This window comes from Pelecanus crispus, chromosome 1, assembly GCF_030463565.1.
Source record: "Pelecanus crispus isolate bPelCri1 chromosome 1, bPelCri1.pri, whole genome shotgun sequence".
Taxonomy (NCBI): Eukaryota; Metazoa; Chordata; class Aves; order Pelecaniformes; family Pelecanidae; genus Pelecanus; species Pelecanus crispus.
Genome location: NC_134643.1, coordinates 72,604,769 through 72,620,052, shown reverse-complemented (window position 1 = coordinate 72,620,052; position 15,284 = coordinate 72,604,769). Strand labels below are relative to the sequence as shown.

General features: G+C 40.4%; 1 protein-coding gene across 2 annotated transcripts; it reads right to left on the bottom strand.

Moving 5' to 3' along the window:
• Window positions 1-713: 713 nt before the first annotated feature.
• STRAP (serine/threonine kinase receptor associated protein) lies at window positions 714-8,667 on the bottom strand. Of its 2 annotated transcripts, XM_075723110.1 has the most exons (10): window positions 8,556-8,667; window positions 7,259-7,394; window positions 6,394-6,475; window positions 6,058-6,130; window positions 5,371-5,467; window positions 3,796-3,933; window positions 3,098-3,234; window positions 2,175-2,324; window positions 1,580-1,645; window positions 714-1,258 (listed from the first exon to the last, which is right to left on the bottom strand). In XM_075723110.1, the coding sequence occupies exons 1-10, from the start codon at window positions 8,665-8,667 to the stop codon at window positions 1,197-1,199; spliced, it is 1,053 nt and encodes a 350-aa protein (XP_075579225.1). In that variant the 3' UTR covers window positions 714-1,196. The 2 variants fall into 2 exon arrangements, with proteins under 2 accessions (XP_075579225.1, XP_075579230.1); XM_075723115.1 differs by lacking the exon at window positions 8,556-8,667 and having other exon boundaries at window positions 1,580-1,696; window positions 7,259-7,608.
• Between the last annotated feature and the right edge of the window lie 6,617 nt (window positions 8,668-15,284).

The following is a 15,284-nucleotide window of genomic DNA, read 5'->3' as shown; positions in this document are numbered from 1 at the left end:
AGACTTCACAACCTTCCCAGGCAACTTGTTCCAGCGTTTGACTGCCCTTCACACTGGAAGAGTATCTTCCTACGTTCAGACAGAATTGCCCATGTTTCAATGCATACCCCAGTTTTCAAATGTTAAGCTTCAATTTTCTAAGATGATAGCATTACTGTACTCTTGGAAAAAATCCAAAAGAACAGTAAGGACAAGTATGACTATGAAAAAAATAAAAAGGTGTATGAATAAATATACCTCTGTATAACTTTTCTCCTTCCCATAACAGAATGCATTATGCAAACATTGCAGCATAACATTAAAGGAAATGACAAGTGGAAGAACGGCAATATTTTCTTTAATGAAGAAAATATGATTTGTAACCTTGAAAGAGTAACTTTTTTATCCAGTCTGGAGGACTAAACCCAAGCTTTACACAGATTCATAGCCAACCTCTGAGATTTTCATGTACAACCAAATATTTCAGGCAGCACGTTTAATTTAGGAATTTTCACTGGTTTTGATTTTAGAGACTCACATTTACATTCAAACTTTAAAGAACAAAAAGACACAAAGCTTACAGATCAAGGAACTTGCCACCCTCCGTATCAACACTGAAACATTCTTATTGCTTCCCCTGTGTATTATAGTACAAAAACGAGATGCTAGAAAGGATTACGTAATTAACTTTGTTGCTTTTCCATTCCACAAACCCAACGCTCAACAGTAAGATATGAGTTTTGAGAGGCATTTTATTTAGACAACTGAAAACAGTTAAACATTCAGAAGCAGCGTACAATAAAACAAAACCCAAACCAAATACTTTTAGTACATAACCCCTTTTCAACTAAAGCCAAATTTTCAAACTGCCAAGAAAAAAAAAAAAGGTAAAAGCCATCGTATCTCTTCTCCATAATAAAGAAAACACACTACAATGAGTCTAACTGAAATTGGAGAGACTGGATCTTGGCTTGCATACGTCTTTGAAAAGACAGTAGGCAGTTATGCTAAAAAGATAGCAAAACTCTACTACTTGCCTTTTTTTTTTGTTGATACTCAGTTCTCTTACAGACAACACCTAGCCAGTTCCACCGCATTCTCATCAATTACTGCCCATCTTTGCCTTATGTAGAGAGCACACTCTGGAAGGCTGCTGTTTATCACTGTTCACTTGATTTAGTCTCGTATGTCCATATGCTGCGTAACAGTTGCAATAATCAGGCCTTAACTTCAGGAGTTGAGCTGTACACTGAATCTGAGTTTTCAGAGGCAAGATCTTCTGCAATTAAATAAGAAAGGTATTATTTAACTTCACCTTAGATATATAAACCAAAGAAATGTTGTAGGGATTGCTTAAAGACCAGTTCAGTTTGGTTTTCCATTTAACCTGATCCAGTTATTCTACCTCATCTGTTCAGTCTGCACAGCTCCAGTCACTAGTCTGACACTTACCATATGGTCATTTTCAGATCTTTTGAGAAGAGTGACAAATGCCAGGCGGTACTTGGGGAAAACTACCCCTTCCATACTAAAGAACGCTACCATCTTGACTGATCTTTTAACACTTAGGTGAGTTGAAGCTGGCAGTTCAGTGCATTACCTATTTCCTCCTCTGCAGTTCCTGGAAGGGTGGTCCTTGCTTTTGCTGCTTCTGCATTCTCCTCTTCTGTAGAGAGGAGGGAGAAAGAACAGTCAATACCTTCAGTCCCACCCCCGCCTTAATGAAAAAAAAAAAAAATTCCACTTAGTCTTGAGGAGAAAGAGTTGAGTAAGCAATCCATTAATAAACGCTCACTTGCAGTTTTCTAGACATTGCTCCCCCGACCCCGAGTTCAGAGAAACAAAGTACAATATAAAACTATCATCCACACTTCTTTCTACAGATTCTTATATCTAAGATTTAGAAAAGCGCTATTTCTTAATTTTTGCTCTATAATATAAAAATACATGAGCCTATTTGCTTCGCTATCCACAAAGCGTCTATATTCAATGAGCTTACAGGTTTGAAGTTAATTGCTTAAATGACAGCTACAAAAGTAAATCCTTAAATCTAACAGACATCGGTGGCTAGAGACCCTCAGAAGACAGTACAGTTACTGTATGAAATTCAGATGATGCTTACCACTTATGATAGATATTAATTAAAAAGTGCACACAAAGCAGCCAAGTTTCACCAGGAACAAGCACACACTTACCAGGAACTACACACTTCCAAAGACCATAGGTTTTCCCTACTGTTGTCTGCCACAGCCTTAGTGTACCATCCTCAGAGCCACTTGCATATAACTCTCCATCGGGGCTAAATCTCACACAGTGAATTGGACCAAAGTGTCCTTTGTAAGATTCTATAAGAGAACATATCACGACCATTAATTTCAAATTTCAGTCAACAACTGAAATTAATTGGTAAAAGCTGATCAGAAGAGGGGGGAAAAAAATACTGATGGGAGGCACTTCCTCAGTATTTAACTTCTGACACAAAACAAAGCTTTATTAATTGGTATCTCAGCCACCTCTAATTTAGGTCACATATTAATGTTTTATTAACTACAAGAAAATAGGTGCTTAATCATTCTAGGCAAATCTACAAAGCAAGCCAGTAGCATGGGGTACACATGCCCTGTTCCTTCAGCCATGCCCTCTACACACAATTTAAAACAAGGACAGGATCAACTGACAATCTTAGAAATACACTTTTTTGAAATATATTTGGCCAACAAGAACACAAACATATCACATTTTTCATAAAAGCAAGTAGCTGCAACTCATTAGACATATTTAATGATACTATAGTACAACACTTAAGTTAACATACAGCTTGGTACTGCAGCAATACAGAATGACTTAACTTCTTTTTTCTAAAATAGGTACAAAGAGCTGTTTAATGGGGGCTTTAGTTAGTTCCAGAAGAATAACATTAGGTATACAGAGATAAATGCTTAACTGGTAATATACCTTTTCACCCTCTTGCACAGCATGCTATGTGCTATAAATGAAACTGTTGTACTCAAATAAGCTTAAAACCTTATTTGAGTACAACAGTTTCATTTATTAGTCATTATGTCATTAATCTAAACCCATTTCAGAACTAATTTTTGATTATAGAAGACAAACATACCTAATTCTTCTCCTGTATTATAGTCATATTTATAGAGTTTAAAATCTTCACCACCTGCAACCAAACATTCTTTCGCAGGGTGAAGTGATGCAGAATTGATTGTAGCAGGTGCTTCAAATGATTTAATCTGCTCTAGACTGAGGGGGAAAAGTTTGTTAACGAAGTTTATTTAAAAAAAAAAATCCTGAGAGCAAAGAAACTGTGATTCTACAAATCACAACTGCTTTTAAGAAAAACAGAAGGCACCCACGCACAGTTTCTGAAACAAGTTTTAATACTTGCAAATCACACTTATCAAGTTAGAAACAAGTTCAGAATAAGCAAAACAAAAGGCTCACATATTCAGGACTACTTTCTGGAATATGCTTAAGGGTGTAACTTGCTTTCTTAAGACATCATAGAGATGTATAAATAATTAGTTCTCTGAAAAGCTGAACTGAACCTGGCAGAAACTTATTTAACCACAGTTGCAATTAATGTGAAATATGAAAATGGCAGTCTGGCATCTTACAGACAGTTAGGGTTCACTCTTTTAGAAAAGGGTAGTTGTTTCACACTCTGCCTCTGACAAGATGGCAAGCAAAAATGTCTACTGATACCAGTTCTGGCAACTTGGCGATTTTGGCCTTGTACAGTCCATTTTTACCCACAACCAAGCCCATTACTCAACCTGTGAAAATTCTGCGTTTTGGACTCACGTTTCTGCACTATGAAAAGCAATAGTCTTCCCATAGGTTATCACAAGTATCTGTCCTTCTGGAACATACTCCATGCTGCTCACTGACATTGCAACATTTAGTGCCTTCACTTCGGTCATGGTACTCCGGTCCCAGAGGCTTAAGAGGAAACAAAAAGGAAAAAAAGTCTCTCAGATTACTTCAGCAAATCAAACAATTTTCACCTCCCATCCACGGCAAGATTTGGATCAAAAAAGCCACCTAACAAAGAATGTGGTTTGATTCCACAGGTACTTTGGATTTTCAGTGGCATCCTTATCTTAAAACTTTGCCTAGGTGAGAATGGAGACATGCTTGCTTTAAAATGCTGCTACTTTTGAAGCTTAATGCAACAACATTAAGTGGTACATATACCATTTAACTATTCAAGGATTCTCTTAGAGATTAAAACCCTTGTTTAAAGTCTCCTGAGCAAAAGAGCTTTCTAGAAGCAAAGCTTGAAGATTACATTCTGCCTTTACACCTCACAAGGCAAAGAGGTACTAATGCCAATTTATACAAAGAACAGAGATTCATTTAAGATAATACAGTTTTCTATCTAGGGGTGCAAGAGCTATCTAAACAGAAGTGAAATTCATTTGTCATGACAAGTAAGAATCTTCTTTCATTAGCTGACTGCTGCATTTCTATTTTTACAATTCAGAGAAAAATAAACAAGACTAGGCTCTTGTCTGTCTTGAATGCAAGGAAACTGAGAAGAACTGGAGCTGAAAAGGAGACTACAGGGAAATTGCACCAGTGACTTCACCCTCCCATCCTTCCTTCCACAAAGCAGAAAAGACTATCCTATTTCTTTCTCCTTTGTGCCATAAATATAAGAATTGTGAGACAGCTAGGCATGAGATGACACTGGTCATATCAGCCAGAAAGCTGAAGAAGCAGTAGGGCACATCGCCCATCTTTTCTGGACAGCATAGTTTGAGGAAGGGTCTTTGTCAATTCATCTCCCCAGCAGCCTTGTTTGTCTAGGTTCCAGCACATCTCCTACCAGTTGGGCATAAGGTAAACAAAACACTTAACTGTAACTGGATGAGCCATCTTATAAAAACACTAAAGCCTACTCAACTTACCAGCATGGCAGAAAAAGAGGCCTATGACTATCAACAGTGCACTGTTTCCAGATACTTTTCCCAGTCATCCCAGACTAGCACTGGCTAGTCATGCCTTGTGCATCTTTCAAGGCTGGATTGCAGAAGACAAGGCAGCAATATCTCACCACAATGTATATTCACAAGACCTCATCTAGAAATTCATCTTCTCTAGGATTATGAAAGGCATAAATTTATTCTACTATGCAATTCTCAAAGACCACCTCTTCTTATCAGGGACACATTTATGGGGTAAATTACAATTATTACAAAAGTCATATCTCTAATAGCAGAAGAGAATGTACTAGCCATGCAACTATAATAATCTAGGATCAAATAACCTGTGTTACTTATATCCTTTACCAAAAAGCATAACTATCTTCTCACATAGATTACGACAATAAATAGAAGTGAGTTCCTTAGAAAGCTGAAAGTTACTTTTTCTTACCGGACAGTTTTATCATCAGCTGAAAGAATCTGTTTGTCATCACTGCTCCATAAAGCCTTTTTAATGCCAGAAGTATGTCCACTGACAACATCAGGTTCTTAAAATAAAGCCAAATATTTTAATACATTAAGAAAATTAAATAATGTCATGCAGCAATTTGGCAGCTTTCTTAAGCTATATGGATTTCCGTTTACTAGAAAGTCTAAAATTACTTCAAGGACTTAAGACTTTATTTGTATATCTCATTCCAAGAACAGGATACATGTAAACTGGGTATCTGATTGCCTTAATTTAAAAAGCTTCATTACTTTAACATCAAAGTTCTCCAGCTTCATATCAATTGTGAATAGTTCAGTATCAACGTGAATTTAAACCCACTTATATAGGTGGAGTCTTTTTTTCTTTCAGATGACTAAATTTTAATTAATTAGACCTATTTCTAATGAGTCTGTGTTGAACTGAAACATGCTATCCTTGAGGTCTGTTATAGATAAACTCTAATTCACTTTTAAAAGTGTAAACTTAAAACATACGTATTTTCTCACTCTAACAAAAGGTTATAGACACTACATCTGTAAAACAATCCTCAACTTTGTCTCTTGTGATTCATAACAGAAGGTAGCTTTTAAATTTCAGAACTTTTATTTAACTCCAAAAACCAAGAATTGGTTCTAAAAGCAGACTCACCTGCTTCTGGCTTGCTCAGGTCATAGATACGCAACAGTTTATCTTGTCCACCTGTTAACAGATAATTGCTATCCTGAAACAGAAGTTATAAAGGGTCAACTCCATTTTGAATCAAAATACCAGCCTTCATCCATGAGTCTTAAAAGAAAAAAAAAAAAAGAGTTCTTCTCTCAGCCTCTAACACATTTATTAAAGTTACAATCTTAAAAACTAGAAGTGGTATGCTAGATTGTTTGCCTGTTAAAACACACATGTAAAAAGTAGAAAAGTAACTAATAGCAAAACATACTCAAGAGGTTACTTCCCTAGTGAATAAGGTATAAGGGTTTTTCATACCTGTGTAAAATCCACACTTTTGACAATGTGTTTGTGAGCCAATGTGATTAGTTCATCGCCTGACACAGCATCCCACACTTTGCTAAACAGCAAGAGAAAACATTTATATTTTAGTAGCACCAGGACAAATCAACCTGAACAGTCAGATTAGTTTGTACGCAATCTTTCCTGACACCGTCATAACATTTTATCATAAATGCTACTGTATTGTAACAGTAATAACTGTAAGCTATAACCCAGTTAGTCAATGAGAATACTTTATATTCTTTTACTGAAGCTTTTTTTTTTTTTTTGGTACTATCCCACCATTTTCCTTTATCCTCTTCTTCAGGATAATGCAGACTAATTAGCATTTTAGTTTTAAGACAAAGGCAGCTCTTCTCTGCACCTTAATAGAGATTGCCTCTACTAACAGAATTCAACTTGACAAATATTAATATACACTGCAAACAGCACATACAAACAACAAAAAACATCATAAAAGAACTAATTCACTAGAATTTTCACAAGAGTTTTCCTGTAATAGAAAGAGGCTAACTGGCAGAAGCAAAATAAAAACCACTCTTTCAACGCTGCTACAACTACAGTGCCAGAGATTAGAGACGCATAGAAATGTTATTTGAGCAAACCGGTATGGTAATTAAGTATATTTATCACGAAGGAATCATAGTTGTTAATCATGATGGAATTAACTGTAGCTGCTTTCAAGAACCTAGAAGTCTAGGTTTTAATTTGGCTAGCCATAAATAAGCTAACATTATTAAAGAAAAACAAATGAATCAGTAATTTACTACAGCTATATATCACCAAAGAGCACTACAAACTAAAATCAAAATACAGACTTCAAAGACAGTTAACCACTTACGCTGTAAAATCTGCTGCTGCTGTAGCTGCTTTAGTGGCATCTGTGTTCAAAGTGGCACCCCAAACAGCACCTTTATGACCCAGAAATGTGCCAATCCAGTCTCCTGTGTCGCCCTGACGCAGCATAGGCTTTCCATCTTCACAAAACCAAAACCAATATTCAGGTAACATGATTAAAAAAAGGAAACTTTTTTTTTTAAAAAAAAAAAAAGATTCCCTTGCACCAGCATGTGGAAATAGCACATACTTTATGAGGCTATTCTTTGTAAAGAGTTTAGCTGAAGAGCTTAGATACACAGCTGTACTTGCATCTAAAACTGCACAGACATTAAAATACCACTCCAAATGAGATACAAGTTTTCTTTATGTTTGTGTTAAGGTAGAAGGGAGATAGAAAGAGGCGCTTCGTTTGGGTTTTATTTGTACTCCAGTTTTCTTCAGACAGAACAGGTTTGGTTTTTAGCTTTGGAACAATGTTTTCAGACTAACAGTACTCAAAAATTAGTCTAGTGTTTGTAAGCAGATACATTTAAAACACTTACAGAGATGTTGTAAAAATTAAACAGAAATATAAGGCCTTTCCTGTGATTATTTTTTTCTGAGGGACTATCAAAAAGTTGTTCACACAAGAAGATGTAGAGCTGACCTGGAAGCACTCCAAGGCAGAAAGGAATGTCCTTTAAATTTATGAATACATACATAAAATTAGCATATATATGTATGAAGGGGAAATGCTATTCACATAAGGAGAAGCACGTTTTCATGGGAAAGGAGGCGGACGTCACCATTCTGTGTCCAGCAAGGCAGCTGCCCTGGGTGAACGGGAGCTCATTTTAAAGTCTACAGCACATAGGCACAGACGACAGAAACGGGCGGTTTTAGAAATAAGTCTTTTCGAGGCTTCCTTTGGATGGAAACTGAACGAATGCGAGCTCTGATGCCCCCGCCTTACAGGCTAAGCCGGTAATCAGGCACCACGAAAATCAGCTGCCCGCTCCCTTTTTCATTAGGCAACACCGCAGGCTGGCATCACCCCGCAAGCACCAGCGCTTCGCGGGGCGAACGGGGCAGCCCGGCACGGGCAGCCCGGCACAAGCGCCCCGCCCGCTCGCCCCCCTCCCGCGGCCTCCCCCCGCTCCCCCCCCAAGGAGGGCGACGCGCGGCCCACGGGCAGCAGGGCGGAGGCGCGGCGCGGCCCACACGCCCACCCCCGGGCGGCCAGGGCGGCCCCGCCGGGCGGCCTAAAACCAGGGGGCCGGCGTACACGGCCGCCGCCGCCGCCCCCCGTCCCCGCTCACCCTTGCAGGCGCTGATGAGGAAATAGCCGTAGGGGGTGACGCCGCTGAAGGCCAGGTCCACCACGGGCCGCGTGTGCCCGGAGCACGTCAGCGGGGTTTGCCTCATGGCCATGGCGGCGGCCCCGGGGGAGGGGGCGCGGGGCGGCGGCGGGGCGCGCGCGCACGGAGCCTGGGAAGGGACACGAGTCCCCTCCGGCCGGGCAGGAAACGGCGATCGCGGCGGCGGCGGGGGAGGAAATGACGGCACGGAAGCGCCTCCGGACAGGAAGTGACGTCAGGCGGCGGGTGCGCCGCCGGAAGGGCTGCCAGGCGTAGGCGCAGGCGCACAGCTGAGGCGGTGGGGGGGCGGGGTGGGCGGCGATGTGCGGGCGGCCGGGCCCGTGGGGCTCCGCTGCCCGGCCCGCAGCGCTGCCGCCCGCTGGCGGTGCTGAGCCCCTCGTCATGGCCGCGGCCGCCGCGGCGTGGGGGAACCGCGGTCATCCCTTCCCTCGTCCCAGTTCCTGAAGAAGCAGCGCTTTACCCACCCCAGGGTAGGGTCCAAGGCTCCTCAGTGCTCCTTAGTTTTGGCTAGGAGCTCCTCTGCAGCAGTTGCCAGCACGCCCCAGCCTTGTCCTTGCTTTTCAATAGCTGGGGTGTCACACAAATCGACGCCAGTGCTGGCATGGCCCTGCCCGTCTCCCCATCCCAGCCTCCTGCCCCATTAGTTCTTCGTGCCACCGCCGCTGCTCCTGTGCTCCCTTCAGGCTCCTAAGCCAGCAGCCTAAGAGTTCTGCCAAAAAGAAGCACAGGTTTTTTTGTTGGGCTAGCTGCCCTCATGGCTCACTGCTCTCATGGCTCACTGGAGGATGTGATAATCCCTTCCAGCCAGGGAGACGGTGGGAAGACAGGCTGAAGGGGCCATGGGGATCTCAGGATACGTAGCAGCACCTGCCTGGGTTTGCATAAAAGACAAGGGAGCTATGCTGATGGTGGTGTCCAGGCTTGCCCTCAGAAGCAACTAAAGATGGCATTTGAAGATGTGTCCACAGCTTTACTTACAAAATCAGGGAAGTGCTGTTTCTCTTCTTTCAACAGGCTAAAAATTCAGAATGATTGAGGCTTACTCATCTCCTTTTTCAAGCATTAGAACTAGAAAAAACATCTAAATCATCAACAGATAATTGAAGTTTAAGGTAGCTTCACCCTTCCACAGCTTCTCTTCAAAGGATAGGCACCGTATTTCAGTTTCTGATCTGGTGTCTCATTTATCATCCCAGAGTTCTCAAAAGTAACTCCTAATGATTTTTGTAATTTCACAACCAATTTTTGTGCATACTACCACTATGGCTGATGCTTCCAGTTTTTTCCACACACAGCCACAGACTACCATACAGACCTCAGTATTTTTAAGATTTTTCTGGACCTTCTTCTGAACAGTGATACCAGTCTCTTACTGTCCTTTGTCATTGGCCTATAACTGAATCTGTCCAGACTACAGATTATAATCACGGGGAATTCAAGTACATCTCTGAAAGCTTTTAAAGTAACATTAAAAGTCATACTTAAATAGAATTCCCAAAAGGTGTGTTTCCCTTGGTAAAACTGTTTGTGACTGAAGAATTTTCTGTATTTTATCACATTCTTAGGAATACTTTGAGAGCTTAATGTACAAAATATTTTTACTGAGTGACTTAAAACTTAAGAGTGTAAAAGTCAAATGCAATTTTATTATACTTCATATGATATCAGTGTTTCCAAAATGTCATGGTATATTAGTCCTAGTGTTCTAAACCTTATGTTGATGTTCTCTCTTTCTCCTATTCCTTCTCATTCTTTTTCTTCATTCCTAACTGTATATCTGTTTTTGTCCTCAGTAGAGCTGTTGCACACCAAAAGGTACATTTATAGGACTGGGGCAGAGACTCGGTGGAAAGACAGATGGAGATCCCTTATCTAAGTTTTTGTTTAAAACAGGACTAAACAAAGGATTTATCGCTTCTACATTTACTTTTCTCAAAGCCTAATATAAACATAGAATTACATCTCCTAGTTAACAACACTACTTGGGTTTACATTTTAAAACCCTGTTCTGGTAACTGGTGTTACAAGCTTTTTGAGTGAAAAAATCCCCTAGGTATCAGTAAAGATAAAAACTTAGCATTAAATTTAAGCTACCTACTTAAAATTCAGTATTGAGGAATGGAAAGAAAGGGAAGATTGTGTTTAGGGAAGTTTATTTTTAATGATTTCATATCTTTGATTGATTTTGTCTTCTGTTAAACTTGAGCGTGATTTTCCACCTGCATAAAGCAACAATGTGATATCACTTAGGAAGACACAAAATCTATAACAGGCAGACAAGGGCAAAAATATTTCCAATTTCCCGGTAGGTAGCTGAAAATCAGAAAAGGAGAAAAATCATGGACATGTGAAACCTATAAAATCTAGACTAGACTGAAAATCCCACTAGGCCCAGCAAAACTGTAGGGTAGTATTATGAGTTAAGTTTTTCATATGCTGCAGGAACATGAAAAGTAGTAAGGAACATATTGCATGTCGCTAAAGCCAGATTCTTCAAAAGGAACTTTGATACCTACTGTGGGACCTAGGCAGATGTTAGGCATCGTGCTGCTAACTGCTGTGTTTCATCCTGAGGAAAATAATTGTACTGGGTAGAAACCGGTGGATTGATTGTTAGCAGCTACTGCCCAGTTTTATAAAAGATATCTCTGCTGGTAGATGGACCTAGTATAAGCATGTAGATGATTACATGAGCACTGATCCCACACGGTGCCCGTATCTGCTTCCAGCAGTAGGTACTTGCTTGATTCCCAGTTAGAGCCTGGCACTTCCCTGCTGGCCCCAGTCACAGCCTCTCTGGCCTCATTTCCCACCTGCTAGCTCCCCTGCTCTGTACCAAACGGTGGCTTCCAGAAACTGATTTTCACCTTCCGCACTGAAGATGTTTCCATTCCTACGTACAGTAATAGTACAGCCACATGGCTGGACAAGAAGTATAGGAATTAGGCCTTTAAAGTCTAGATTTAACAGTGATACAGAAGGATATGACTTCTTAAATTGCAATTCTGCAAAGCAGGTGGGACCTTTATTATCTCTGGGAAGCATGATTAAAGACATACAGAAATAATAGTGAAAATAAAGCTGTCTACGTTTTTTCTTAAATCGTTAATACCAAGACAGAACATAGTAACTGAAAGTCTCTGAAGCTTGTCCTAGGCCTAACTCAGGATATATCATGCATAATTCAGTCAGCCGGTTTGTTTAGCAGCAGTCTCAGACTTTTTTCCTTCTACCTCCTGGGGTACATTCTGCATCTCTAGCCCAACTCCAACTAGAAATTTCTAATGCAGCATTTCTTAAACTGAGCATGGGGAGGGGAAATACTACCGTGAAGCACATTTGCGGTTGGGGAAGGAGAAACACTGTGCTGTGGAGCCACTACAAGTGGAATGAGAAGTGTGTTCAGGAGGAAGTGTTTCAAACAGAAGCAAGAGCAAGGATGAGAAGGGAAGGGGCCAAATACACACCGAGCAGGAGCAAAAGGAGATGCTGAACTGATCCGGCATTGTCAGCAAGCTCTTGTGGGGAGCAACATCCTAATGCAGTCATTTTTATCAGGCGTGTTTCCTCTGCTTGTGTTCAGAGCTGTTGTTTTCCTCTGTTAGAGCCTGACAGCCTTTGGCCCTAGCTGCCACCCCTCTGGCATTTCCCCCACCATTGCCCTCCTCTTAGCTCCCTAGCAGCATCTCCATTTAAAGATGCTTATTCCCCACAGTTTGAGAATCTTTGATTTAGAAATACACTAATTCTGTGCACTCAGGCTGAACTACTTTTAATACAGAGATTGTTAGAGAAGCTGGGAACTGTGAAACAGGCCTTAGTTTTTCAAGAAAGTCTAGAGAAGGTAAGAGAAAAAGAAGGAAAGATGGAAAAAGTAGTTACTTACGAATGAAAGCCTAGCAAGCTTAAAACAAAAAACCTCACTATTTCTGTTTTAGCCAAGGTGATTGTATCTCAGACCCCAATAACAACAATTACAAAGAAAAGAAATGTCATTAAAACATTTTTATTCAAAGTTTTGTGTTTATCTATTTATTATCAAAATAACTGTCTTGTAGTGTTAAATAAATATTCGTCAACCCCATCTTGTCAGGAAGTAACCAGGGCCTTGTAATCGTACAGAGTAATTCACCCCATTACTGTGCAGAATGACAAATATGTCAATCATAGGTTATAAAGCACCTGGGCAAGACTCTCTTTTACAACATTTATAATTCAGAGTTTCTGCTTGATTAAACAACGTCTTTCCACAGCCAGTAATTGAATTTTCTCAGGAATTGTTGCTGAAGATGAATAAAGCTATCCTAGTGAAAGGTCATGATTCTAGTGCTTTGATTAAAATAAATCAAGCAGAGATTGAATTAAGTAGAGTGTGCTTAGTATACATATTTACATTTCCAAAGACTCCTTTCTTCTCATGTTAGATATGATAGTTGGAAATACATCCTCTTGCCACTGAGTGGAGCTCCTTACGTATTTGTTAGTACCTTAACAATCTAGCTGAGAGCTTCTACTATGAGGTAACTTACTGATGGTTATTTCGGCTTGTACCTGGCAGCTTTGTGGACATAGCGCTCAAGAAGTTACTAGATGCTTAGTTCTCTAAAATGAATTGGCTAAATAGGTAAATGGAAATCTCCGGGTGCCACAAGAGACAGCAGCAGGGTGGCCCCTTTGTTAGCGGACCTTGAATATGAATTCTTTTAATGTATTGCAGGTTTGAAACATTCAGTGTAATCTGTAGGCACCTTGATGCTTTTTACCTCTGTTAAGTTTTTCTTTGGAAAAATGTCCCCTACTAATTTGTAGAGCTAATTTAGAAAAAAGAAAAAAGGAATAGCTCTTTGCTGAAGGATGATATGTTACAGATGCTGTGGGCAGATATGTGAGAGCGATTGCAGAGCATGTTGCTGTGTCTTCACCGGGGGAATAATCACAACCGAGTGCCAGCCTTGAGCAGTCAATTATCACTGAGTAACAAGATGAAAGATAAAAGGCAGTTGTAATCATATTTCACAAATAATAGAACAGTGTGCTTCAAGTCAAGGAGTCCTTTCTAGATCAGCCTTTCATAGCAGGTGACCATATTTTTTCCAGTTTCATGCGACCTGTTGTAACATAGATCCAGGGAATGTGAGGGCTGGACCACAGGCACTCTTCATTTGGGTGTGCATGGTAGTATAGTTTGTGTGTGTGAATAGAGGCCAAGGGGATTATACAGAGAAATGGGCTGTAGAGGAATCAGGAAGAGTGTGAAGAGGAGTTTGAGCCAGCAGCAAGGAAGAGAAGTGGTTTAGTAGGAGAAATGTAACACATGGAAGCTGGATAATAGGGAAAATAGGAGACTTAACTCAGAGATAACTGTGTGCCTCATAGCGGGATTTGTACCTTTTTTTCTCCATCTCTTCAGGTGAGGTCAGATGTAAGATCACTTCTTTAATCACTACCTTAGTGTTAGCATCTCAAAAGGACTTCCTCTTCTGAGAAGAATGGTGTTCCTAATGTTTTCTGTATGCAAGTTAGACCATCAGGAGCCTTTCCATCTGTGTGGAGGGCAGGGATCAGGCACATTCAGAGCATGCACCAACCACAGAGTCATGAAACCAATAAGGAATATTGAAAATTGTTTAATCCTTGCTACAACGGTTTCTCTGTTCCTCAGTCTCCAGGTCCCGTTCCATCTTTTGAAAGGGAAAAGTTGACAGTGCTGGCCAGATAGACAGGAGAGCTATAAGAAAAAGAAATGACAGACTTTAAGTAGCCAGTGTTTTCACTGAAAAGCTGAGCCACTGCAAAACCAAAGGGACAACAATTGAAGAAATTATTAAAAAAAAACAAATCCATGAAAAGGAAGTGCTTCCCCAAATTCTAGCCAAATGTTCTCAGAATACAGAGTTGCTAAAGTTAATCCTCAGAAAATAAAAGAATGTAAAGTACATGTATACGTATTCAGGGTTTAGGCTGAAAGATGTAAACACATAGTTGGGGAAGCCCAGACAGGGTCAATATAGGGAACTCATCTGGAGAGGAACATGTAGTGTGTATGTGTTCCAAAATCCTGTACTAGGACTGTGCCCAGTCAATCCATTTAACAGTATAGAATGTTGTAGTAAGCCAATGCATATGATAGGCGTTTATAGAAGGAACAATGGTCAATGAACCACTAGCAGCTACTTAGTTATAATATATATAACCACTAGTTATAGCAGCTCACACAAGGCTTGGTGAGATACCCAATCTTGCAGTGTTAACAAGGGGAGACGGGAAGGGGAAATGGGGGGGGAGAGAGAGAGAGAGATACAGAAGTCTGTTCCCATGCTTAGAGCTCTTGTAACCAAGACAAAGTGAAGCAGCTAAATTACAGGTATTATGGGTGCCAAGTTCTGGCTGAAGTAAGCCATTTCTGTATTTTCTATCAGTCAGCAGCTTTGCTCTCTAGACCATTCAAAGAACAACTGCACTGTAAAGGAGAAGACATAGAAGTAACATAATATACTTTTCCTTCCTCTTTTCAAGCCTTATATGGGAACCACTTGATAATTCAGGCTAGCTAAATAAGTATTTCCCTCTGCAAAAAGAATTTCAATTCATGATAAAAATGAATCAGATTGTAAAAGCTTTGCTAAAGGGGAATTAAAATTGTCTGGCAGTTCACTTGCTTTCTAGGAA

Bases quoted from the DNA above. Each gene is read 5' to 3' on its own strand.
- STRAP (XM_075723110.1), bottom strand. From the start codon at position 8,667: ATGGCCATGAGGCAAACCCCGCTGACGTGCTCCGGGCACACGCGGCCC. The intron at 6,476-7,258 runs GTAAGTGGTTAA...CTTGCTGTTTAG, and splicing joins GCAGCAGCAGATTTTACAGC to CAAAGTGTGGGATGCTGTGT. The intron at 1,646-2,174 runs GTAAGTGTGTGC...TCCTCTCTACAG, and splicing joins TTGGAAGTGTGTAGTTCCTG to AAGAGGAGAATGCAGAAGCA.